At 40.2% G+C, this 26,681-nt stretch overlaps 1 protein-coding gene across 17 annotated transcripts in view; it reads right to left on the bottom strand.

Annotated features, from left to right (window-relative positions):
• TJP2 (tight junction protein 2) overlaps nucleotides 1-26,681 on the bottom strand; it is a 127,457-nt gene that overhangs the window by 38,667 nt on the left and 62,109 nt on the right. For 12 of the 17 annotated variants that reach the window (XM_081503443.1, XM_081503473.1, XM_081503517.1 and 9 more), the window contains one exon: nucleotides 1,922-1,975. In XM_081503443.1, coding sequence (XP_081359569.1) covers nucleotides 1,922-1,966 — 45 coding nt within the window. In that variant the 5' untranslated portion in view covers nucleotides 1,967-1,975. Of the gene's footprint in view, nucleotides 1-1,921; nucleotides 1,976-9,975; nucleotides 10,111-22,300; nucleotides 22,386-26,681 lie in introns of those variants that run through there. The other 5 variants (XM_081503399.1, XM_081503459.1, XM_081503501.1 and 2 more) reach the window with 2 other exon arrangements.

Genomic DNA, 26,681 nt, shown 5'->3' with positions numbered 1-26,681 from the left:
CCAAATAATACAGAATCCTAATTCATTTCAGTGTTCAAAAAAACTCAACTCCTGGATTTCATCCAGGTGACTATATGGACTGTATGTGGACTATAGTCACATCCAGGGATATATGTGGCTATAATGCTAAATAAGGGTTTGATTATATAAAAATCGATTCAGAGAATAAAAGAAACCTTCACGCAAAAAAAGTTCCCATGTGGGGCCCACTATGCCAATTGACAGCAAACAAAAACACAGAACAAGTTGGGCTGTTGTTCATTAATCCCATGGCTTTGAATTTGGCAGCGCTGTCACCTGATATCAGTTTTCACACAAAGATAGCTCTATCCTCTGTACCAGGCCTAAAATGTTTCTCACTTTTGCCAATTTGTGGTTCCAATTCAAATGGTATGTGGCGAAACGGCAGAGAAAAGAGTCAGAATGGAAGCCCCCAAAAATGACAAGAGGTGAAAAATAAGACCTCAAGGGGGAAGCCCCTCAACTCAAGAAATCATGATTACCACTCCAGAAGTTTCAGCACCTGAGCATCCATCTGTGTTTTTTCTATCTGAATTGATTCCGTACACATTTATTCAAAAACCAGTTTCCACTGAAGTCAAGGTCTGAAGTTCATGGTTGTGATGGTCAAAGGAAACCTCTCCCTTTGAGGAACTTAGACTCTATCTACACGGTGACAGAGACTGGAAGGACTCAGAGTGGAAAAAGACCCATACAGGGCCCAAGAAAATCATGAGGCTGACCAAGGCAGCTTGATGAATAACTTTGGAATCACGAGTGTGTGTTTAGTTCATTTAGCCATTTAGCCACACACAAGTCACTTACAAGTTCTTAATGGCTGCACTTGCTTTGAGTGGGGCTGACACCTAACATGCCTACCTCGAACTCTGCTGTCAGAATAAAAAGGAATAGAGCTAGCATTTATTAAGCAGCAATTATTAATGTGTATTGGACTCCAAGTTCTAGAAGTTCTTTGTATTACTTCATTTAACCAAGAGGGGTAATACTTGTGACATAACTTAAAAAATTCAGTAAAATACATTTATGTATTTTATTATCTTACTTTATGATCTTACTTCTACTTTCAATCCCATTGTGGGGGGGGGGCATCATTAAAAATCTGATTAACTTAGCCCCATTAATACAATCAGGAGTGGGACAAGGAATATAACCTATGTCTCCCAAGTGCTAAACCAATGTTTTAAAATTTAGTTTGGACTTAAAACTCACTGAGGGAATGATGTTATAAATGCTATACTTAAAATTACAGAAGTTGTAGAAGCTGCCTTAACATTAAACAGAACAGATTATTTCCATTTCTCCCTTTCTTTCCTTTTTCCTGTAAAATATTCTATCTGAAGACATGTGAATACATTAATGAATCTCTAGGATTCTTCTATATTATACAGATCTTAGCCAAAAAATAGAACATACAAATCCTTGTTAATGCAGTAATTGTGTCTGTGTACAAATAAATAAGATCCATGATCTGTTATGGTATATATAAATGGAATGACAGTCATTATATGTCCACTTGTATGTGGAATCCAAGAAAAGATATTAATACAAATGAACCTACAAAACAGAAACAGAGACATAGAAAACAAACTTATGGTTACCAAAGGGGAAAGGGAAGGGGGGATAAATTAGGAATCTGAGATGAACAGATACACACAACTATATATAAAATAAACAACAGGGTCCTGCTATATAGCTCAGGAAACTATATTCAGTATCTTTTAATAACCTATAATGGAAAAGAATCTGAAAAAGTATGTATGTGTATCTGTATACATATACACATGAGTCACTGTGCTGTATACCTGAAACATAGTCAATCAACTATACTTCAATTAAAAAAAGATCCATGATCTGTAAATACAAGAACAGATTGTAGCAGATATGACAATGTAACACTCACCTTCTGTAGGGTCACAGTGTACTGTTCCCATATCAGTTCTTCCATGCCTGGAGCCTGTTTTAAAAGAATTAAAACCAATTTGATTAAAACCACAAGCATTTCAATGCTAGAAATAAAGCTGTAATTCGAAATGTCTCCATAGAAAGTCCAGCTCACACATTCCACACATCAAAAAGAGTGGGAACATTATACTACTTATTTCCAAACACACTCTCCTTCAATGAAATGGCAGTCTTAACAAGACAAGGAAAATTAGTGAAATACATACTGAGAGATATACCCTAAAAAGGAAGAAATATTAAGTGTTAAGCTTTTTTCTTATCACCACTCCAAAACAGTCATGATAAAAGCCTTTATCTAGAATTAGAAACAGATATATTTCAATTAAAAAAAAAATTCCCCTTCCTCCTGTCAAAGGCAACTTCCTAGGCAAGCTTTATACATTTTTAAGTCTAAGTGAATCCTTAGCCTTTATCAAAAGAGTGCCAAACTTGATACTATTTGTATCAAGGTCTGTGGGACCCCTTGGCCTTTCCCCATCAGTATTAATGGGTGTAAAAGATGATAATGCCAGCATAAACAGACCCCTGGGTATCAATTTCTGACAATATTCTAAAATAGATGTCTAAACAAACCTGAAAATAGTGGATATCATTTCATAATAATAATAATCCATTAAATACATGCTGGCTTTGAAGGGAAATCCTTAAAGGCAAGAAATGCCAAGAAAGCTCAAAGCCAGAGAGATAAGGCAGCAATGCAGCAGGCATTTCAACAGGAGGCTGGAAAGAAAGAAAACTGTAGATGTAAACAGGGTGGAGATCAGATCAGAGTGGATGTATAAGGGGGAAAAGCATGCGAGGCAGATGGAGACAGCAGGCACAGCTGCCTGTCTCATTCTTGGCTCTGGGCAGATTGGAAATAACTAAAAATATCTCCCTGGAGAATTCCTGTATTGATAGACCTGTACTCACTCAGGCTTGAGACTGAAATTCATATTATAGATGTGACGACACCCTCCCCTAAACACCCTCCTACTAAAACACTCATACCCCGAGTGGTTCTACATTGGCAGCACCACCCAGGTACATGGAGTGAATGAAATACTCCAGGAACACACTAAAAATACCCAGGAACACACTAAAACACAGGCTTCAGAGAATCCTGAAGACAAGTATCTGTGGGACCTGAGTTCACAGTTTAAACACACACACAAAACAGGTCATCATTAGTGCGAGTTAAGAGAAATAAACTGCAGAATCAAAGTGTGTGGATTTTGGAAAAAGTCAATCACAGACCAAAAGAGAAGTATAATATGTTTCATGTGTTTTTTATAAGAAATTAAAAAGGGGAATTCAAAGTATAATCAAAGAACAGCATCAAAAATGACCAAACAAATCTAACACAAACTTTTTTAGAAATAAAAAAAATATGATAATAAAATTAATTTTAAAAATGGATTGAACCACATACCACAGACAGTTGAAGACAATAACGAATAGGAAGAAAGATGTTAATAAATTACCCAGTGCAGCACAAATCATTAAAATAGTGAAACAGCTGAAAGAAATGAAAAGTGAGATAGTCTTACAATGTGTCTATTTAGATTTCCAGAAGAAGTTAAGAAAGTGAGACAGATGCAATACCCCAAAACAACAAGACCTGATGATTCTTAAGGTTCAAGAAGACTGATATACCACAAACAAGGTAAATTAAAACACAAATTTAAAAAACCACCATGGTAATCTTACTATAGAAAAAGATACAGAGACTTGAGAGCAGCTAGGCAGAAAAGAGTACAAAAGAGCAATTAGAATAACACTTGACTTTGAAACAGCAATAATGAAAGCCTGAATTCAGTAGGATTATATCTTTAAAACAGTATCTGTTGATCTGGGGGACAGACATTTTTTAAAAAACAAAGTCGAGACAGATTATTACCACAGACAAGCAGTAAAAGAACTTCCAAAGGACAAATTTAAGAAAGGAAAATAATCCCAGAAAGAAGACTAAAACACAAGAAGGGATGTACACCTGGACATATATTGGCTATTTGCAACTATAATAAACGTGTAATTTTTGAGAGTTAACTAAGACAAAACTAAAATTCTGTGGGCTTCCCAAGTGGCTCAGTGGTAAAGAATCCACCTGTCAAAGTAGGAGATGCAGGAGATGTGGGTTCGATCCTTGGGTCGGGAAGATCCCCTGGAGGAGGGCATGGCAACCCATTCCAGTCTTCTCCCCTGGAAAATTCCATGGACAGAGGAGCATGGCAGGCTACAGTCCATGGGGTCGCAAAAGGTCGGAAACAACTAAGCGCGCGCGCGCGCACACACACACACACACACACTACTAGGCAACACAGTATGTAAATCGAGAAGACTGTAACATGATTTAATTATTCTAAATATTGCATTCAAGAGCAGAACTAAACTGTTGATTAATTTTGAACTTCATTGAGTAAAATCCACATATTAAATTTTCTGGTATAACCACTATAGGAATAATTAGAATATATAACTTCCAAAATAGCAAAGGGAAAAATAAAATGAAAACAAAAGTCAATCCAAAAGAAGGCAGAAGAGACAAAATGGGAAACTTAGTAAAAGGAGGGCAAATATTAGTATAAAACATAAACTATGATTGTAGAAATGAATGTAGAAGAGTTATCACAATAAAGACAGACAGCCAAAATGGATTAAAAACAAGAAGATCTAGTTATATGTTTTTTAATAGACAATATCTAAAACATAAGGACATAAAGAAATTTAATTATATGAATAAAAAGCTTCACTGTACTTATTTACAAATAATTTAAGAAAAACTATCTAGCTATTTTACGTTAAAAAAATTTTAAACTCAAATTTGCCAATTCCTGCACTGCTACTAATAAGACAGAGAGAAGAGAAACAAAACTGGTCCAAATACTGTCCTCCTGTTTTACCCAGTTAAACTCTTAGGCTTGGTGGGGTGGTGGTGGGGGTGGTGGTGGTGGGGAGATGCCGCTTAGCACAAAGGGCTAAGTAACAAATGATATATTAGAGCAGATAATTTCTTTCTTTTGGTGGAATGGGGTTAGAAAAAGGCAATTTTGTTTGTAGAGAAGATGAGCCAGAGTACTCTTGAGTGGCTGTCACTGATTACTCAAATTGAGAGGAGTTTATAATCCTTTAGTTCCCTCCTCCCTCTATGTACTCACTGTGGGGACATTTCCCTGGTTAATACCATCTGGCTTCAAGAGATCAGAATTTTCAGAAAGAGATTTAAAAATAGAACTTAGATTGCCTCTAGGGTTAGAAAGAACTCAAAAAATGGTGCCTGGAAAAGGTGAGAATTAGTTTCTGTACTACCAGCACACCTGTGACTGAGTGCTTTGGGGGTGGGGGTGCATTAGTGTCCAAAAAGGGATGATGCTTAGGCTAAATGAAGGCATGGCAACACAATGAAATATGTAAGGATTCAAAAGAGGTAACTGTCTAAAATATGTAAATCTCTCCCATTGTTTAAGTTTATTCACCATGACCACTGTTCTTCAATTAAAAAAAAGAAAATGGATTTTCAAGTGACCTTTTTCTATCTCGCTCACTCACTCTTGTCTCATATCTTCTAGAATAGTGTCTGGCACACAGAGTAGGCAACTCAAAAATGTCTTCTTTTCAATAAACTAACAGATGGATATATTATTCATTCATCACTCAATTAATATGATGAAGGCACCAATTTCTATTACATACAAGTTTTCCTTTAAAGTAAATTTCTACTCCATTCAGTGGCTCTCTGCTTTTTCCATATCATGCTTGAGGTGGTTAGCTGGAAACTTAGGTGCCTATGGTCTGGTGTTCAGAAAGAAATAGTTTATGGCCATTTCTCTCTGGATTTTTGTTGTCTATAACAGCATTTTCCAATTTGTGCCAGTATAACACAACTTTTCCAAGATTTTAATAGAGTTTTCTATTATTTTTTTAAAAGTGTTTCTTCTTAAAGGGAAATAGTAAGCAGAAATCCAGCTGATCAGAACTGATCGTCCCTTTTCATTTTCACAGAACACCTCCTAACATCTCGACACATTCAGTTTTCAATGTGGCTTCAATACAACCAATCCACTATCACCCGGAAGTAATTTTACTAGCATGTATGTTTCCCAAGTTTCTTCTCTGCACTTTACTTTAAAGCTGACAGATTTCAACAGTGAATTACTCTGAAAGTGGTGGTAAAATAAATACAGTTGCCAACTCCTCTTTGAGTATAGCTATACTCTCATGTATTAAGAAAAAGCATCATTCAGTACCCTACCCCCAAAATGTGTTTAAAATTTATCAGGAAAGAAGCAGTACCATGACAATGACCCTGAGGATTGGGCAATGCTATGGGGTGGATGGGGAGCATAATTCCCAAAAGGACAGTGATCTTTAGGTTAAATAAATCAATTCACAGTGAAACACACAGGCACTGAAATAATCATTTAACTTCTGTCAATTTCTAAAGTTTTTTTCATCATGATGACCATATTTTTGATTAGAAAGAGAATTAGTTTTATGCTTTTAGGCCAGCCTATTCTTGGGAAGCAGTGGGAATATTGGCATAAATCTTCCAGAAGGCAAATGACTAATGTATTTCAAAATGTAAAGTCCACATACCACTTGATCAATCAGTTCAGGTTCTAGGAATTTATTCTAAAGAAATACTTGTACACAAAGTGCACAAATATATACATACAAATTTATATACACATACAGCTGTTTATAGTTTTTAATAATCTATTAAATGCTCAACAATAGGAGAATGGTTATATACATATTATATTTTTATATATATATTTAAATTCTATTAAAGGAAAAAGAATCAAGACACAAAACATCAGTTTGTTCCTGTTTCTTATTTCTCCGACTTATTTATTTTTGTAAGCATACAGGGAAAGGACTGGAAGAGTAAATACCAACAAATGTTAAATTTCTCCAGGAGTTGTGTGGCTTTAGAGAATATTTTTATGAGCACATTGCTTTTAGAATATATGGCAAAAATAAAAACAGAAAACTCTCTGTTAATAGTTGTAAATTTTTTATCAGTTAGCAAAATAAATACATTACTTTAAAATTTTATTTTCAAAACATTCTCCAAGTATGAACCTGGCTTTTGTAATTCACTATTCTTTCTTCAGTTCAGTTCAGTTCAGTTCAGTCTCTCAGTCGTGTCCGACTCTTTGTGACCCCATGAACTGCATGCCAGGCGTCTCTGTATTCTTTCTTAATACGATTAAATTGCCTTTAAGTATTCCTGTGCTGCCTGCAGGAGTAATTTAAATTCGATTTGTCAGAGAAAGGATTAATTTCTTACCACTACTGTGCCAATCACAGGAACGAATCAAGTTTTTAATCAATCAGAACTTGCCAGGTGCCAAAGACTTCATCAACTTGTTATGAAACCGCTCAGATTATAAGCAACCTTTTCTTACCTACAGTTAATGGGCTGTGACACAAACCATTAACTACTTAAATTTTAAGAGAATATAATACTAAGTGATAAATTTCAAATCTTAATTTTAAAGGTGAAGAAATTAGAATGAAAGTAAATTTTAATAGCTCCCTTGAGCATTAAAAATAAACCATGTTGAATACAGCCCACAAAGCTGTGACTTTCTACAAAGGTCTCACATAAAACCCTTCATTATTTCATTCATTCACTTATTCACTCACTCAAAAATATTTATTGAGCATCCATTATGTGCCAAGCATGTGGGTTTGCGGCACCTGGACTACAGGTGAATAAAACAGCCAAAGCCCACATACAGCTTACCAACAATGAGTGTGCCCCAAACAGCAAATCACTTCTCTGCCTCATCTGTATAACTATCACTTCTCTGTATGACAAATCACTTCTCTGCTTCATCTGTATAACTATCTTTCCAGAAACACAGAGCACCCCACACAATCACAGAAAATCAGCTCCCGGTACATCCCCAAGGGCAGCCTGCAGGCATGCCTCAGCTTAGTTGACAGCTGAGACCATGCCTTTCAAACTGGGCCAATGGGCTCGGGCCCCATCCAACCTGTGGTGGGCTGTGCAGAGATCCGAGAATTGCCATCAATATTTAGACACTGCATAAATACCATCAGGGAGCTGCTTAGCCTTCAGAGAGCTTCACATGCAAGGCCATAGGAAAAGTACACATATATCAGGGTAAAGGGATTTGTATTCATGATGCAATGATTCCTCTCCTGGTCAGAGGCCTGAAAGTAATGTGCCAGTATGTGCATACAGATCCACAGAAAGTATTCACAGCAGGAATATTTCAACAGCCCAAACCTAGAGACAACCTGAAGGATCTAATAAGAGCAGAACAAACAAATAAATTGTGATATATTATTAAAATGCAATGCTATATTGCAATGAAAACTAGAGCCACACATCCACAACACAGATGCATCTCAAACGTAACACTGAGTGAAAAATATCCTACAAGGATTTATATAGAGAGCTATCATTTTTATAAAATTCAAAGAGCAAACACTGTTTCATGGAAAAGTGAATATATGGGATACCACTGCACTGTATACTTTTGTTTAGAGGTGTTTGTGTGTGTGCGTGTGAGACCCAGGATGAGGTAGAGGAGTGAGAAAGGACCTTGGGTCCACCCTAGTGAGGATCCATGGGTATCAGGATGGGCTCACGAATATATTTTATAATTATACTTTATGATTTAGACACGTAATTCTCTTATATACCAAACACTTTGTAAGTTACAAAACCGGGGGGGAAGGAAGGGTGGGCTCATGAGTGAACATCAAAGGGTACCCAATGATTCCTGGCCCAAGGACCTCATACCAATATTTGTTAATGCAGTACAGATGGTAAAGCCAAAGAGTAAAAGAAAGTGTGTTCAGACTACCAGAGGGCAAGGTGGGGATGGGAGCAGTAATTTGAGAGGTGCATGAAGGCAGGCAAGGTGCAGAAGCAGGCAGCCTCCAGAGGAGCAGAAGGCTGCAGAAGAAGCCAAGTTTCCTTTTCAACCCAAGAGACAACATTCCAGCAGCAGGAGGATCTCCAGTGCTCTTCCCACATCACTTTCACTTTTTCTGTATGTAAGGTGAATAACCACCCCCACGAAATCGTAATGACTCATTCCTAGACAACACAGAAAGAAAAAAGGGGGCCTTTTTAAAAAAAAACTGTAAATAAAAAGGTTTGTGTTGGCAGTAACGTGTTTACATGAAGAATAAGAAAGGGACAAATAGTTATTTGATTTGTCTCTTTAAAAATATTCTCTAGTTGTTAGAAGTTTCTTTGCTTAGAAAAATCTTGGCCAAATAGGTAAATTCTGTATTTTACATAAAGAATATGGAAATGTGATAAAAACCAACTAGGAGGCAGTCACTAAAAGTCCTTATTGGCTTGATTCTCCCAACAGGAAACTTTTAAGCTTTTTATCTACAAACTGTTGGCTTTCAGTGATGGAAAATCAGAGCCAGAGATGAATCAATATCTGCCCATAAGGGACATATTTGATAAAAATCTCATCATAGAAGTAAACATTTACACATGTTACAGTGCATTCCATGTTCAATCTATTGGGGGAAAAAAGAACAATGGAAAAAACTTTTTTTTCCTATCATTTAGAAACCAAAATAAAAAGAAAACTAAAAATTAAGAAAAAAAAATATAGATTTCTGCAGGATAAGGAAGCAGAAAGTCTTTTACCCAAAATAAGAAATTACAATTACAAACAAATACAAACCCAAATACAAACAAACATCTTTCCCCAGAAAGCAACACTGTGCTTGCAGATTCCCAACACAGTGAAAACAGCAGCCTTTGATTCATAAATCCCATTAAGAGGCTATCAGTTTCATATAAGTCTGCCTAATATAAGACGAGTGTTTTTTTAAACCCACCAATGACGACAATCTGCATCTCACAATTTGTTCCTGAGGGCTACCAGAAGCACAAATAAATCAGAGGAGAAAGGAATCACTGTGAGAAGGCTCCCTCCTCCCAATTTCCCACAAAGAAAGGCTGGGGAAGAAAAGGGGGGAAGGAGAGCTTGCGGAGGGACTCACATGGCCTTTCAATCTCCCCAACTTTTTAACAGCCTGGACCCACATCCTCTGGAGGACCTGCGCAGTCTTCATGGCCTCTGGAGGGGGACTAGCCAGAGCACTGCCTACATCCCAGGCTGCTCACCCATTGCCACCACTCCACGTGGTTACGTAAGGCGGATACAATAGTGGCCCACATTCCCAGCAAATCCTGTTGTCATCTCACAGTGACACATCCATACAGCAGGACACCAAACACTCTGAAAAGCACTACTTATGAGGAAAAAGAAAGCATTCTGGATTTGCACCACTCTGCTGGCTTGCTTTCCCTCCCTCTCTCCCATGCCAGGGAACTAGAAAATTAGAGTAAATATTCCTTTTAGACATGTAAAATGATTCAGTATTCGAGTAGAAATTTTTAAGTTAAGTAGGACATTCTAAAGCAATATTGTGGAAAGGAACACTTAGAGAAGTATTTATTTACATAGATGCTCCCACCCACACAGACACATACACATACCTACACACACACACACACACACACACAAAAAGCATAAGCTGGCTGAACAGCAACTGGTAATGTTTCAGGTGCCTGGGATTGCTGTTATCACCTAGAAAATTAAAAGGCTTGAAGATAAGAAGCTGCTCATCCTTGGAGATAACTAAGTCTATACTCAGGCAGTGGGTACAGTCAGGGACATAGCGGGGGCAGAGTGCTCACTCAGCAAAGCCTCCTCCTCTCTCTTCCCTTTCTGTAAACTTCACAGATAAAAGAAAAACAAAGAGCCCTGTTCTCCATTTCTTTGTCTTCACCACTTGTAGGGGGTGGGGTGGAAAAGCACATTTGGGGTTTTTGAAGATCTAAGAAAGCCTGTATGGGATGCCGGGGGTTTGGGAGCTGGGTTGGGATTTGGGAAGCAGTCTTGGGGAGTGGTGGTCCTTGTCACCATATATTGTATGTCACACCAGTGGGCCAGACTGAGCAGGCTGCACGGGAGGAGCGTGCCCTCTACACTGTTTGAGGTTGTGTGCTCAGTTGTGTCTGACGCTTTGTGATCCCATAGACTGTAATCCTAACCCTAACCCTATGTAGCAGACCAGCCTCCTCTGTCCATGGGATTTTCCAGGCAAGAATACTGGAGTGGGTTGCCATTTCCTTCTCCAGAGTTTGAGGTTGAGATGTGAATTAAATGTAGACCACGAGATGCAGACCACAAAAGGAGCAATTTGACTCAGAGGCAAGGACAATCTGGGGGCAATCTCTGCCCTGTCGCCGAGCTGTGGGGCCTGGGATAACCTATGTCCTTTACTAAGTGAGGAAAACACACCTACACCTCAGAGGGCCAGTGTCAGCCCGGAATGCGGCAACCTCTCCCTACAAAGCGCAAAGCGCACATGCTGAACAGGCTCTCAAAAGTGTCCATGGCTTCCCTTGGACTCCAGACGAGTAAGTGCTTCGGAAGTGCTGGGCCAGCAAAACGGGATCAGAAACGAACGAAAGTTTGCTTCAAATCTTACACTGAGAGGGACAGAAGACAAAGGAGCCCCACTGAAGAGGGACCTTGGGAGCTGAGCGGATGCCCAGGACTCGACCCCAGGTGTGTGGGGTGTGCAGGCGCCCCACAGCAGCCAGGCTCAGCCCAGGGCCCGGGCACAGAGGGGCGAGGGTGGAGGGCACAAAGCAGCTCGCTCCTTTCCTGTGACCGCCTCAGGAAACACTCCTGCTGCCCCGATGAGGAAATAAACACTTCTTTCCCTTGAATGCATGCATATTACCTAGAAGTCACTGGCATTCTACAAGTTAACAATTCTAGATTTTTCTTCAATGATTTCTAAAACTTACGGTTTCTGCCATCACTCACTCTTTTTTTTAAATTATGCAGGAGACATAAGAGATGTGGGTTCGATCCCTGGGTTGGGAAGATCCCCTGGAGGAGGACATGATAACCCACTCCAGTATTCTTGCCTGGGAGAATCCCATGGACAGAGGAGCCTGGAGGGTTACAGTCCATAGGGTTGCAACGAGTCAGAGATGACTGCAGCAAAACAACACTGACACAACTTAGCAAAACAACAACAACAACAAAACACTGCATAACATAAAATGTACCATCTTAACCATTTCTAACTGTTCAATTCAGTAGTGTTAGGTCTGCTGATATTGTTGTGCAGCCAATCTCCAGTACTTTCTCATCTTGCAAAATTGAAACTCTAGACCCTTTCAACAACTCCTCATTCCGCCTCCTCTCAGCCCCTCACAATCACTATTCTTTCTGTTTCCATGAATGTAACTATTTTGAATATCTCATGGAAGTGGAATCATATAGTATTTGCCTTTTTTGGTTCTGGGTTATTTCATTCAGTATAATGTCCTTAAGATTAATCCTTGCTACATGTGCCAGATTTTCCTTCCTTTTTAAGGCTAATATTCCCTTGTAGTGGTATGCCACATTTTATTTATTCATCCATCAATGGACACTTGAGTTACTATTACCTCTTGAATTGTGAATACTGCTGCTATCAACATGGGTATGTAAATATACTAATTCTTTTTTTAATCTATTTTTAATTGAAGGATAATTGCTTTACAATATTGTGTTGGTTTCTGCCATACCTCAGCATGAATCAGCCATAGGCATACATATGTTCCTTCCCTCTTGAACCTCCCTCCTACCTCCCACTCCATTTTACCCCTCTAGGTTGTCACAGAGCACCAGTTTGAACCCCCTGAGTATTATAGCAATTTTCCACTGGCTATCTATTTTACATATAGCAGTGTATATACTTCCATGTTAATTCTTTACTCATTCATTCAACAAATGTTTACCAAGTGCAACGTGCCAGACCCTGATGTTCAAATGAGGATCAAACCATATATAGCACTGTCTGCGGGAAGTTTGACAGGAGCTAGCACCTGATCTCATTGGATGACTGGAGAATAGGGGCTATTTCCCATGAGCAAGGCCACTGAGATGAGGTCTGAAGAATGAATACAATTGGGGGTAGGGGTCAGTTGTACAGGGTTTACAAAGTGGTTCAGTGGTAAAGAATCTGCCAGCCAATGCAGGAGTCACGGGTTGGATCCATGAGTCAGGAAGTTTCCCTCTAGAGGAGGAAATAGCAACCCACTCTGGTATTCTTGCCTGGGAAATCCCAGGGACAGAGGAGCCTGGTGGGCTACAGTCGCAAAGAGTTGGACACGACTGAACACATGTGCACTGCATTGTGCAGGACCCAAAGAACAGCAGAGGGCAAAGACCCTGAGAAAGAAAGGTGGAGGGCCACGAATGAAAAGTCCATCAGAACCACTGCAGCCTGTTCTGACGAGCAGTTGTTCTATCAGTGGCATCAAAAGGACATTTTGTGGTGGACAGCTGCCTCCATGAGAAGATCAAGAGTTTAGGGATTTACCTTTCCCAAGATCCCTAACATCCATAGTCACATATTTGAGAAACATCTACTGAGCAATTAGCACCCACCCCGTGGATAAAAGAAAAAGTATCCTACATCATTACCCTCAGGCAGTGATAGTCCAGGGGGGAGCCAGGACATGTAAACAGTAATCACAATGCAGTCCAACTACAACAGTAGATGGATAGACAAGGCTCATAAACTCAACAAATATTCCCCAGGAACCTAGGACATGTCAGACACTGCTGGGGGTATACAAATCAGTTCTCCCCACACAGGGAGGATTTTAACAGAGAAAACAGACAATAGACAAGTAAACATATAATCTCCAGTAGCAGTAACTGCCATGGGATGTTGACACTAGGAAGAAGGAATCATAAGAAAACCTAGACCTCTCTCCAAGTAGAGGGAACAGTGGATGCAAAGGCTATGAGGTGAAAAACAAGCTTATAATCATTAAAAAAAGGCCACATGGGTCTGGAGCAGGGTGATCTCTGAGGTAGTGGCAGGTATATGCAATGTGGAACTGATGGCATGGGTGCATGTTATGAAACAGGGATGAGAGGTCCAGGGTGGAAGGCCGTGAAAGAGCTGAAAGATGACTAACTTGTGGGTGGGTGGATATCCTGGGGAGGGGACCACAAGAGGGATAACCTGTAAGGTGTGTCCAAGACAATGCGGACAGGCACTCGGTGTGGCTGGGAAGTAAGCACAGGATGCTACACTCTCAGCATGGAACTGAGGTGTTAAATAACTTAATCTACAGCTTGGGAGTCTTAAAACACACACACACCCCGGAAATAGGAGACAAGATGAGTGTGAGAACTGGAACAGAAGGAAGCCATTAACACCCAGCAGGTACCTCGCCCATGGCGCTCTGTACAATTTTTCACAGGTGCCCACAACCTATAGAAACTCCTTTTTCCCAGAAAAGTTTGAAAATGAGCTTCACTCTTGCTCTTCCTAAAATGAGTAGTTTTTAAAACTATAAACCAAGACTTTGGCTTCCAGGCAACTGCCTGTGTCTCTTCAAAGCTAAACCCTTCCAGTAGCAATAACCAAGTCAGCAGTGAGTTAAACAAACCCTTATGTAATTCTTGTTTTTTTTTAAAGTCTCTTATAGTTGATTCCATAAGTATTTCACGTTCTTGATGATCACAAGATCATCACCAGCTCTTCACCCTCACTTCACAACTCACAAAGGTGAACGCTGACAGGGAACAGTGACAACTAGTGTACACAGTGTGCTCACAGCACACAACTCACAATGGACACAGCTGAGTGTGACCAGGGTGAGAGAAAAAACACACAGAAGTTTAAAGAGGGATTCTTGATAGCTCAACAATTCACAGGATTAGATTCCAGACCTACTGCTGATGGGTACCAGAGTTATGAGGGGTTTGTTGTTGTTATTTTAACCCCGTCACCTTTTATTTACTTAAAGTAAAGTTTCAGTGCATATTTAAGTAAATAATAGAGAACAGAGAGAGGACAACAGTTTGCCTAGAGGTGCAAGTTTGAAAGCAGTTGTGCTGAAATGCAAAAGGCAATGAACCCAGACTCCAAGAAGACACTTCCAGCCAAGACTCTGCCCCTCCCAACTGACCCAGGACCTTGGGCACCCACTCAATTCCACTGCCAGTTGGTAAAAACAAGGATATCCTCATCTGTTTCACGGGGCAAAATGAGGCAAACTCCCACAAAAACACAGTAAATACCAGTCCAGTTAACTTCCAAGGAGGAGGTGGGATGGTCATAAATGTCTCTGACAACCACGGCCAAATAACATGGTGGGAATAGCCCTCTAGGGCACTGCACATGCCAGGGTCCAAGCTCAGCTCCCACACACATGACAAGCTCCATGATCTGGAGCAGTTCCCTTGCTGAGGCTCAGTTGCTTCATCTACAAAATGGGCTCAAAATCCCTACCCTTTATAATTGTTGTGAGGACTAAATGGAGAAATGCTTATAAAAAGCCTCACCCAGTGCTCATTACACAATTAACACTCTCCATAAAGGTCCCCACCATAATTCTGCAGCAACAATATAAGGTGACCACTCCCGTTTAAGAATCTGTTCTTTTCCCCAGAAGAGCACAGTATGATTAACTAAGAACACATCATGGAACCCAAGGGAAATGAAAATATATGTCCACACAAACACCTGTACACAGATGTTCACAGTGGCATTATTTATCATAGCAAAAACGTGGAAACCACCCAAATGTCCATCAACTGTAAATGGGTAAACAAAACATGGTATATGAATACAATGGATTATTATTCAGGCTAATAAGGAAAGACATACCAATACATGCTGCAAGGATAAACCTTGAAAACATTATTAGCAAAAGAAGCCAGATGCATTATATTTTGCAGAATCACAACATATTATGATTCCATTTATGTAAACTGTCCAGAAGAGGTAAATCCACAGAGCTCCACATATAGATTAGTGGTTGCCTAGGAATAGGGGAATATGGGGAAAAGCGGAGAGTAACTTGCTAAATGGGTATGGAGTTTCCTTTTCAAGGTGAAAAAAATGTTCTCAAACTGATATGGTGTTGGTTGCACAACTCTGTAAATAATACTAAAACCCACTTAATTGTACACTTTTATTTTGATATGTGAACTGTATCTCAATAAAGCTTTTTTTCTTTAAGACTTAAAAAAACGCACCATGGATTCTGCAGTCAAAAAGTGGGGATCCTTTTTTTTTTTTGCCTGTACCACACGATTTGTAGGATCTTGGTTCCCGACCAGGGATTAAATCTTGGGCCCTCACTCATGAGAGCATAGAGTCCTAACCACTGGATGACCAGGGAATTCCCAGAAAGTGAGGATTCTAATCCTTGTTCCACCACTTCCATTACTTAACTTCTCCATGCCTCCTCAGTTTCCCCCATTTGCAAAGCAAGAGCAGTTATAAGACCTACTCTGCTAGGGTTGTTGTGAGAATTTAATCAGATTATTTATGTACAGAATTCAGGGTGATGCCCCCCCAGCAGTAAATGCTCTGTCATTTTCAGCTATTATCATTGTCATAATTATTGGATTCATTTTACAGAAAAGACTGAAGTCAGACAAATAGAGTAACTTGTCTGAGGTCATACAAGTTAAAGGTAGCAGAGGACAGATTCTAACCCATGTCAGCATGGCTACCAAGCCTGTATCCTTTCCACTGTAAAGCCTTTGTGTCTTTCAGAACCTACCCATGAGTGATGACTGATCTCAGGCCTGCAAACAAACAACCTACCCCAAAAACACGGCTGGTGGTACTTGGACACCAGACTTGCAATGGATCCAATCACTCTGACAACTCAGAACATCTTAACAAGCATGACAGTCACTTTCAAGCAGTTGGCCTGGGTTCACTCAACCTGGCTCAGTAACTCGTCCACAGTGACTTGCAGAGAAGAGGGTGCAGTAAGGAAATTGGGCTGGACTTTATTTTATTTCTGGTTCTTCCAATACCAGTTACGTATAGGTTCCCTAATGGCTGTGTCCTTGCAAACACATGCTTAAATGAGGGGCATGATACATATCATCATTAACTGAATGTTACAATGTGCCAGACACTGTGCTGAATGCTTTATGACTGTTGCCCAGTAATCCTTCCAAAAACTCTACACAATTCCTCCCTTTTTTAACATATGAAAACAGAAGTACTGATGATCCACAAAACAAGGAATTGAGAAGCTGGATTTCATTAAAATCAAAAACTTCTGCTCTGTGAAAGGCAATGTCAAGAGAAGAAGACAAACCACTGAGTGGGAGAAAATATGTGCAAAAATTACATCTGATAAAGGACTGTTCTCCAAAATATACAAAGAACTCCTAAAATTCAATAATAAGAAAACTACTGGACTAAAAAAAATGGGCCAAAGACCTCAACAGAGAGAAGATATATATGTGATAAGTTCAGTTCAGTTCACTCGCTCAGTCGTGTTCAACTCTTTGCAACCCCATGGACTGCAGCATGCCAGGCCTCCCTGTCCATCACCAACTCCCCAAGCTTACTCAAACTCATGTCCACTGAGTCAGTGATGCCATCCAACCATCTCATCCTCTGTCATCCCCTTCTCCTCCTGCCTTCAATCTTTCCCAGCATCAGGGTCTTTTCCAATGAGTCAGTTCTTCACATCAGGTGGCCAAAGTATTGGAGTTTCAGCTTCAGCATCAGCCCTTCCAATGAATACTCAGGACTGATTTCCTTTAGGATGGACTGGTTGGATCTCCTTGCAGTCCAAGGGACTCTCAAGAGTCTTCTCCAACACTACAGTTCAAAAACATCAATTCTTTGGTGCTCAGCTTTCTTTATAGTCCAACTCTCACATCCATAGGTGTCTACTAGAAAAACCATAGCTTTGACTTTGACTAGACAGACCTTTGTTGGCAAAGTAATGTCTCTGCTTTTTAATATGCTATCTACGTTGGTCATAACTTTTCTTCCAAGGAGCAAATGTCTTTTAATTTCATGGCTGCAGTCACCATCTGCAGTGACTTTGGAGCCCAACAAAATAAAGTCGGTCACTGTTTCCATTGTTTCCCCATCTATTTGCCATTAAGTGATGGGACCTGATGCTATGATCCTAGTTTTCTGAATGTTGAGTTTTAAGCCAACTTTTCCACTCTCCTCTTTCACTTTCATCAAGAGGCTCTTCTTCTTCGCTTTCTGCCATAAGGGTGGTGTCATCTGCATATCTGAGGTTATTGATATATATGGTAAAGAAACATATGAAAAGATCCTCTACAACTTAAGTCATCAGGGAAATGCAATATATATAAATATACATATACATGTATACATATGCATATATGTATACATACCTACATATACATAGGAAATGGCAACCCATTCTGGTATTCTACTCTGGTATTCCTACTCCAGGGGATTTTCCCAACCCAGGGACTGAAACTGCATCTCTTGCATTGCATCTCCTGCACTGGCAGGTGGATTCTTTACCACTGTGCCACCTGGAAAGCCATATATACACATATATATGCATATGTATATATACATCCCCTGATATATTAATTAACTTGCACACAACCCCACAGCTAGTAGGTGAATGGTCACCATCCGAATCCAGATCTGTATGAGTCCAATTTTAATAAGATATGAGGCAAAAAATAACAATACCATCAGCAGATAATTACACTTAATACCTCTATGTTCATAGTTCTGGACACTAAGCTATAAATTATAATTACAATTTAACAGGCCATTCTTATTTGTAATCACAAAGAAGCCATTAATAAGCCAAAAAAGAAGGAGCTAATTTGGCAACACAGTTGCAGCCCTGTCTACTCTATGATTTTAAATCTGACTAAGCCTGTATAACCTTAAAACATAGCCTCACTTTAAAAAAATAAACACACATACAAACCACCACCCATGCTGGTACCAAGATAAAGAAAATTATAAACTCTTTGTCAAAAGGCAGGCTAGAAAACCAATTAGAGTGCTCAGCTAAATCCTGCCAGCAGGACTGGCCCTGTATTAAATACCCAAGGTCAACTGTCACTCCCAGTCTCAAGGCACTATCAAAGGACAGCTCACACAGGGTGCTTCCACCATGTATCAATGTGCCTGGCTAATCCCCAGAAAGTTAGGAAACCTACAGTGACCTGCACCTCAAAGACATGCCTTTCCTATGAGAATCAGGAAATGAGCACAGGAACTTAAAGAACCTCACATTTTGACACTGTATTGCCAACACCTGAAAGCAGAATCTCAAGCTCTACCTTGGACCTATTGATAAAAATATGCATTTTAACAAGAGCCCCCATGGGATCAGTACGCACATTAAAGATGGAGACTCAAGTGTTCCCAACAGAGCTCTGTGTCATGCTAGCAGAGCTGTCCGTCATGATAACCACTAGCCACCTGCATCTACTGAGCACCTGAAATGCAATTAAGGAACCGAATGTTTAACTTAAATTTGTAAATAGTCATGCTTACCAAATAATTAGCCATATCCCTAGTAACCATTTAAACTGTTTCCAATTTTTTGCTACTATAACAAATACTATTGTTAACACTGTTGCATATGTAGCCCCCCCCCCATAATTTGTGGTATTTCTGAATTAAAGAGCATACTCATTTCATGTGTAATGACTTGCTGCTGCTGCTGCTGCTGCTAAGTCGCTTCAGTCGTGTCCGACTCTGTGCGACCCCACAGACGGCAGCCCACTAGGCTCCGCCGTCCATGGGATTTTCCAGGCAAGAGTACTGGAGTGGGGTGCCATTGCCTTCTCCAGTGTAATGACTTAAATTCTAGCAATTTATACCACTGTATCAAGATGAGTCAAATGCTATTTTGAGAACAAAACACTACTTATTTACAGAAGCAGTGCTTGTTTTCATACTTCGAAGATTTTTCTGGTATTCTTTTGGTAAACTTTTTTGCAAAAATGAAGAAGAGATTGTGGGGAAAAAATATTCTGAACTCCTTCTGTAGGCACATCAGTAAAAGTTTGCAAATGACCCTTCGAAAACACTAATTCAACCAGCTCTCAGTAAGAGACGCAATAATTTTCTATTAAGCCATTATCTATGGATGAGATTTAAAACTTTACAATTTATGGCTTCAACTGCCTAAGTATTTCTTATGCATTTTTATTTTTAAAATTGAAGTAAAGTTGACTTACAATGTTGTGTTAATTACTACTGTACAGCAAAGTGATTGAGTTATACATATATATTTTTAAAAACATTCCTTTTCATTATGATTTATCATAGGATATTGAATATAGTTCTCTGTGCTATAATTATAAGTAGAACCTTGTTGTTTATCTATTCCATATATATAAGCTTACATCTGCTAACCCCAAGCTCCCATTCTATCCCTCCATTAACCCCTTCCCCTTTGGCAACCACCAGTCTGTTCTTTATGCCTGTGTTTCTGTTTCATAGATAGGTTCATTTGTGTCATATTTCAGATTCCACATATAAGTGACATCATACAGTACTTGTCTTTCTTCAGTTCAGTTAGGTCTCACTCTTTGTGACCCTATGGACTGCAGCACACCAGGCCTCCCTGTCCATCACCAACTCCCTAAGCTTACTCAAATTCATGTCCATTGAGTCGGTGATGCCATCTAACCATCTCATCCTCTGTTATCCCCTTCTCCTCCTGCCTTCAATCTTTCCCAGCATCAGGGTCTTTTCCAATGAGTCAGTTCTTTGCAGCAGGTGGCCAAAGTATTGGAGTTTCAGCTTCAGCATCAGCCCTTCCAATGAATATTCAGGACTGATTTCCTTTAGGATGGACTGGTTGGATCTTCTTGTAGTCCAAAGGACTCTCAACAGTCCTCTCCAACATCACACTTGAAAAAAAAATCAATTCTTCGGCACACAACTTGCCTTATAGTCCAACTCTCACATCCATACATGACTATTGGAAAAAACCATAGCTTTGACTAGACAGACCTTTGTTGGCAAAGGAATGTCTCTGCTTTTTAATACGCTGGCTACGTTGGTCATAACTTTTCTTCCAAGGAGCAAATGTCTTTTAATTTCATGGCTGCAGTCACCATCTGCAGTGATTTTGGAGCCCAAAAAAATAGTCTGTCACTGTTTCCATTGTTTTCCTATCTATTTGCCAAGAAGTGATGGGATTGGATGCCATGATCTTAGTTTTCTGAATGTTGAGTCTGAAGCCAACTTTTTCACTCTCCTCTTTCACTTTCATCAAGAGACTCTTTAGTTCTTCTTCGCTTTCTGCCCTAACGGTGGTGTCATCTGCATATCTGAGGTTATTGATATTTCTCCCAGCAATCTCGATTCCAGCTTGTGCTTCCTCCAGCCCAGTGTTTCTCATGATGTACTCTGCATATAAGTTAATTAACCAGGGTGACAATACACAGCCTTGACGTACTCCTTTCCTGATTTGGAACCAGTCTGTTGTTCCATGTCCAGTTCTAACTGTTGCTTCCTGACCTACATACAGGTTTCTCAAGAGGCAGGTCAGGTGGTCTGGTATTCCCATCTCTTGAAGAATTTTCCACAGTCTGTTGTGATCCACACAGACAGAGGCTTTGGTGTAGGTCCATAAAGCAGTATTAGATGTTTTTCTGGAACTCTCTTGCTTTTTCAATGATCCAGCGGATGCTGGTGATTTGATCTCTGGTTCCTCTGTCTTTTCTAAGTCCAGCTTGAACATGTGGAAGTTCACAGTTCATGTACTGTTGAAGCCTGGCTTGGAGAATTGTGAGCATTCCTTTACTAGCGTGTGAGATGAGTCCAATTGGGAGGTAGTTTGAACACTCTTTGGCATTGCCTTTCTTTGGTCCTTTCTCTTTCTGACTTTACTTATTTTTTAATTGCATCCATGTTGCTGCAAGTGGCATTCTTTTGTTCTTTTTATGGCTGAGTAGTATTCCATGGTATGTATGTACCATATCTTCTTTATCCATTCATCCATTCATGGATATTTAGGCTGTTTCCATGTCTTGACTATTGTGAACAGCGCTGCTATGAACATAGGAGTACATGTATCTTTCTGAACTAGAGTTTTGTCTGGATATATGCCCAGGAGTGGAATTGCTAGGTCATATGGTAGTTATATTTTTAGTTTTTTAAGGAACCTCCATACTGTTCTCCATAGTGGCTGTACCACTTCACATTCCCACCAACAGTGTAGGAGGATTCCCTTTTCTCCTTATCCTCTCTACCATTTGTTATCTGTAGACTTTTTAATGACTGCCATTCTGACTGGTGTGAGGTGGCACCTCATTGTAGTTTTGACTTCTATTTCTCTAATAATTAGCAATGTTGAGCATCTTTTCATGTGCCTCTTGGCCATTTGTACGTCTTCTTCGGAGAAATGTATATTTCGGTCTTCTGCCCATTTTTTGATTGGGTTGTTCTCTTGTTGAGTTGTATACTTGCACATTTTAGATATAAACTTGACAATGGAATGCATACTCACATGGTACATTCATCATGATGAGTGTGCACCATCTCAGGGAATCAATGGAGGAAAACAAAGACCCATCCAACTGTTGAAGAAAACACTGCATTAAGGGGAGGGGACAGCAAAGAGCAGAGACAGGAAGGGGAAAGGTGAGGTTTCCTGCATCCAGCTCCCACACCAAGAAAGGTGGGAGCCCAAGCCAAACTATTAAAAATAATGAAAGTGCACATCAGCAAGCCTTAATAATGATTTTGACTTAATAATAAAACAGAAGAGATGGAAGCAAGTTGTATCAAAAAAGTTGGCCTTCTATTTTTTTCTCATGACAAAACTGAAAGAAAAAGTTCAGATGTGTAGAACAGCCTTATTGCTAAACTTAGAAGGAGAAAACCTTCTTTAATCTAGCATCTTGCATGGCATTATTATATAAATTGAGTTAAATGGGCAGTCCATAAAAATGTGTACAATATATATTGTACACACTTTTCCTTTACTGGTGACACGGGAAATTTCAGACATAGGTCAGTATTATTTTTTAAATTCTGAATTAAACAATCCTGAGCTCCTCTCAAAAAACTTGTCTATGCCTAGTAAAATAAATTATTGGCAGAAACTGTTTGCAATCTTAAAGCATAAGAAGACACCCAACATTCACCACCCTTTCATGGAATTTGTGTTTATCAGGAAATCGGCAAGGCCACCACATAGTAACAGACATAACCCACTAGGTGGCGCAAAGATGCACTCATCAAAAAGGAGAGATGCCGTTTCCCTTCAAATTAAAAATTTCAAAATGTAATTCGGAGATTAGAAATCAATTTTAATAATTACAATAAAACCCCACACTATAGTTTTTATGATAGGCAAGGTACATATGCAATTCAAGGGAGAAAACCCAAAGTGGAAAATTACACTTTTACACTTTTAGTCATACATATACTATTAAAAAAAAAAAAAAACCCACTAGAATCTATTGTATAACACATGGAACTCTGCTCAGTGTTATGTGCCAGCCTGGTTGGGAGTGGTTTGGGGGAGAATGGATGCATGTGTATGTGTGGCTGAGTACTTCCGCTCACTGTTCACCTGAAACTATCAACACATTGTTAATCAGCTACACCCCAATACAAAATAAAAAGTTTAAAGTTTGGGGAAAAAACAAAAGAAAACAGTAGATGGACTCCAGGGGGTATGGGTTTGATCCCAGGTCAGGGAACTAAGACCCTGCATGCCACTTGGGGCAGCCAAAAACAAAACAAAACCACTGGAGCATATTACAATCAACTGACACCTTATAAGGTTTTTGACCCTGTTCTGGTTGTGGGATAGTCAAAGCAAGTGAAACCATGTGGAAGGTAGAAGACAGCACTTTCTCATTGTTAATCTCTAGACCTAATTGCTGGAATATAATTTCTAGGAGGAAGAGTTATCGGAATTGAAGTTTCACATAGAAGGTGGAATCCATTCGTTGATTCACCCAATAAATGTTTATTAAACACCTTTTTTCATGCCAGGCTTTGTACTGAGCACTAGAAATTAAACAGTGAGAAAAATAAAATCCTGCCTTCATGGAGCTTACAGGCTGATGGGGGCTCAGCTGTAAATCAAGGAGTCTGTCAGCAACTGTAGAACAAAAACTGTGACACATGCTGTGAAGGGAAAGTACAGAAAGGTCTAGAACAGGAGGAGCTGGCCTCTCCAGGGAGATCAGGGAAGGCTTTCCTCTTCAGTGACCCCGTGGAAATAGGGACTTCAATCCACTGAGAGAGGACACAGCGAGAAACCACCATGGCTGGGACACAGAGGGGGAGGCCGATGGGGGAACCCGGGTCTCAGTAAGCATCCTGGTCTCATGCAAGAAAAAAATGAGTAAAAGTTCGAGATGGGTCAAGGGCACGAGTGGATTTGTATTTTTATCTATTTGAGACCAGACTCCTCATTTTCCTGAGAAGCAGGAAAGAAGTCTAAGCTGAGGTCGACAGCCCCAGGGGGTTACTGAATACCAGAGGTGGGAAGGAGGAAGAAGGGGAGAGCTTCACTGAATCCCGGGGTTTCAGTCTGGGGCAGTAATGGCCTTCTCAGAGCAGCTGAGGCTGAGGGCTTACCCCAGGGTTTAAGCCCCAGTCAAGATCCCCCTTCTACTGTGCTAACTGCTAAGTCGCTTCAGTCGTGTCCGACTCCGTGCAACCCCATAGACGGCAGCCCACCAGGCTCCGCCGTCCCTGGGATCCTCCAGGCAAGAACACTGGAGTGGGTTGCCATTTCCTTCTCCAGTGCACGAAAGGGAAAAGTGAAAGTGAAGTCGCTCAGTCCTGTCCGACTCTTAGCGACCCCACGGGCTGTAGCCTACCAGGCTCCTCCGTCCATGGGATTTTCCAGGCAAGAGTACTGGAGTGGGGTGCCATTGCCTTCTCCACCTTCTACTGTGAGGAAAGTTTAAATCAAACCACCATTTCTAAGCCAAATTCCAAAGTCACCTTTGCAAGTACATAATTTAGGAGTGGGCAAGAAACTGCTATCAGGGCCTGCAACAGGAATGTTTACCAGGCATTCTGAGAAATAGATACAGACATGGAAAAAGCCAAAGGACCACGGGAACCAAATGCACTATCAAGAGTGCTCCACTGGGGAATTCTCTGGCGGTCCGGTGGTTAGGACTCAGTGCTTGCACTGCTGAGGGCCCAGGGTTCAATTCCTAGTGGGGAACTAAGATCTCAAAGCCACCGCGTGATAAGGCCAAAATAAATAATTAAGGAAATCCAGGTAAGGACTCCTACTGCATTTGCCAAGAAGACTCAGACTTCTGCTTCCCTGGAGGCTGGGGTCGGGGGCCAGTCAACAACACAACACTCTGGAGCTCTCTCCAGCTGTTCTAGTTTGTCAACAGATGAGCCCCTGGTTTGTCACTAACCAGCTGTAAAACTTCTAAGCTCGCTGCACAGCTCAGGTAATAGTACCCACCTCACAGGGTTCTCTGAGAAGATCAACTGAGAATTTTACATGGAAGTTTTTACAAACTGTAAAGTGTCACACAAACGAGGGGGTACTTCCTCTATTAAATAAGTCTCACTCTAAAAAAGGCGATATGGTATACATTTAATAAAAGATTTTTTTTTAAGATCTCATTTAGTCATTCAGCATTTAAGTATCTACAGTGACTCAGGCTTTGAAAACAAAGGCCTATCAACATAGAACAACAGTCCCTACCCTCAGAGGATGCCTTTTTTTTAGGATGTAGAAAGGCTTAGAATAGTCTGGAAACAATGGCAGTGAATGCGTACTGAACTGGGGTGTCAGTCACTGATCTGTCAGCCCCAAGTTTTTCCAAACCCAAAGAACAACATTAATTCCTCTTCTGAGCAACATTTCTTCATGACTTTGACCATGGTGACGGTTTATTATATCTTTGAAGTCCCTTCCATCCCCCAGGGAAGAATGAATTGTTTAGAAATGAAATAGCCAACCACTTAGAAATACAACAAACATGGAGAAGGAAATGGCAACCCACTCCAGTATTCTTGCCTGGAAAAGTCCATGGACAGAGGAGCCTGGTGGGCTGCAGTCCATGGGGTTACATGACTGAGCACACGTGCATGAGGGTGGAGGGAGATGGGTTGGTAGCAATAAACTGGTAGAACTAAAAAAAAAAGAAAAGAAAAGAAATACAACAAACAGTATTTGGTCCAAAACTGGAAATTCAGAGCATAAATAACAACATTCAAAACTCAGGCAGAAATGTTTTATCATTGAAGGACATTTCAGTGTTATAGCTTTTCCACACCTTAAAATGCGCTTTGACATGTATTCTCCACACTTTCTCCCACTTAAGATACTTCTTAACTTGGAGGAAGTCTACACTCATAACTTCTCAACTGGCTCACCATCTAGTCACTGTTTGGGGATAATTTTGTTTTCTTGTTTCTTTTTCTTTTTAGTTAATAAGGTGTTAGTTCTTAGTGAATAGGGGCTTTCCCAGGAGGTTCAGTGGTAAAGAATCCACCTGCCAATGCAGGAGACACAAGGGACGTGGGTTTGATCCCTGGGTCGGGAAGATCCCCTGGAGTAGGAAATGGCAACCCACTCCAGTCTTCTTGCCTAGAAAATTCCATGGACAGAAGAGACTGGCGGGTTATCCTTCATGGGGCCACCAAGAGTCTGACAAAACTGAGCACACAAATACACATACAAGGTGTGGAGACATAATTGCAAAGTTAGGTCAATTCAAAGTGAACTACCCTTGGTTTTGGTAGCAATGGAACTTCTGGTTATATTTTACCTAAACAAAAATCTGAACTTGTTAACAACCTCCAATCACATACCACATGGGAAGCTGGCCTGAGATCAAAATCTTGCTTCAGATAATCCTCCAAGTGGATAATTAACTACAGGTGGGAGC

Source organism: Giraffa tippelskirchi, chromosome 1 (assembly GCF_054371585.1).
Source record: "Giraffa tippelskirchi isolate mGirTip1 chromosome 1, T2T-mGirTip1v1.2.pri, whole genome shotgun sequence".
Lineage (NCBI taxonomy): Eukaryota > Metazoa > Chordata > Mammalia > Artiodactyla > Giraffidae > Giraffa > Giraffa tippelskirchi.
This window is presented reverse-complemented; position numbering and strand designations above follow the sequence as displayed.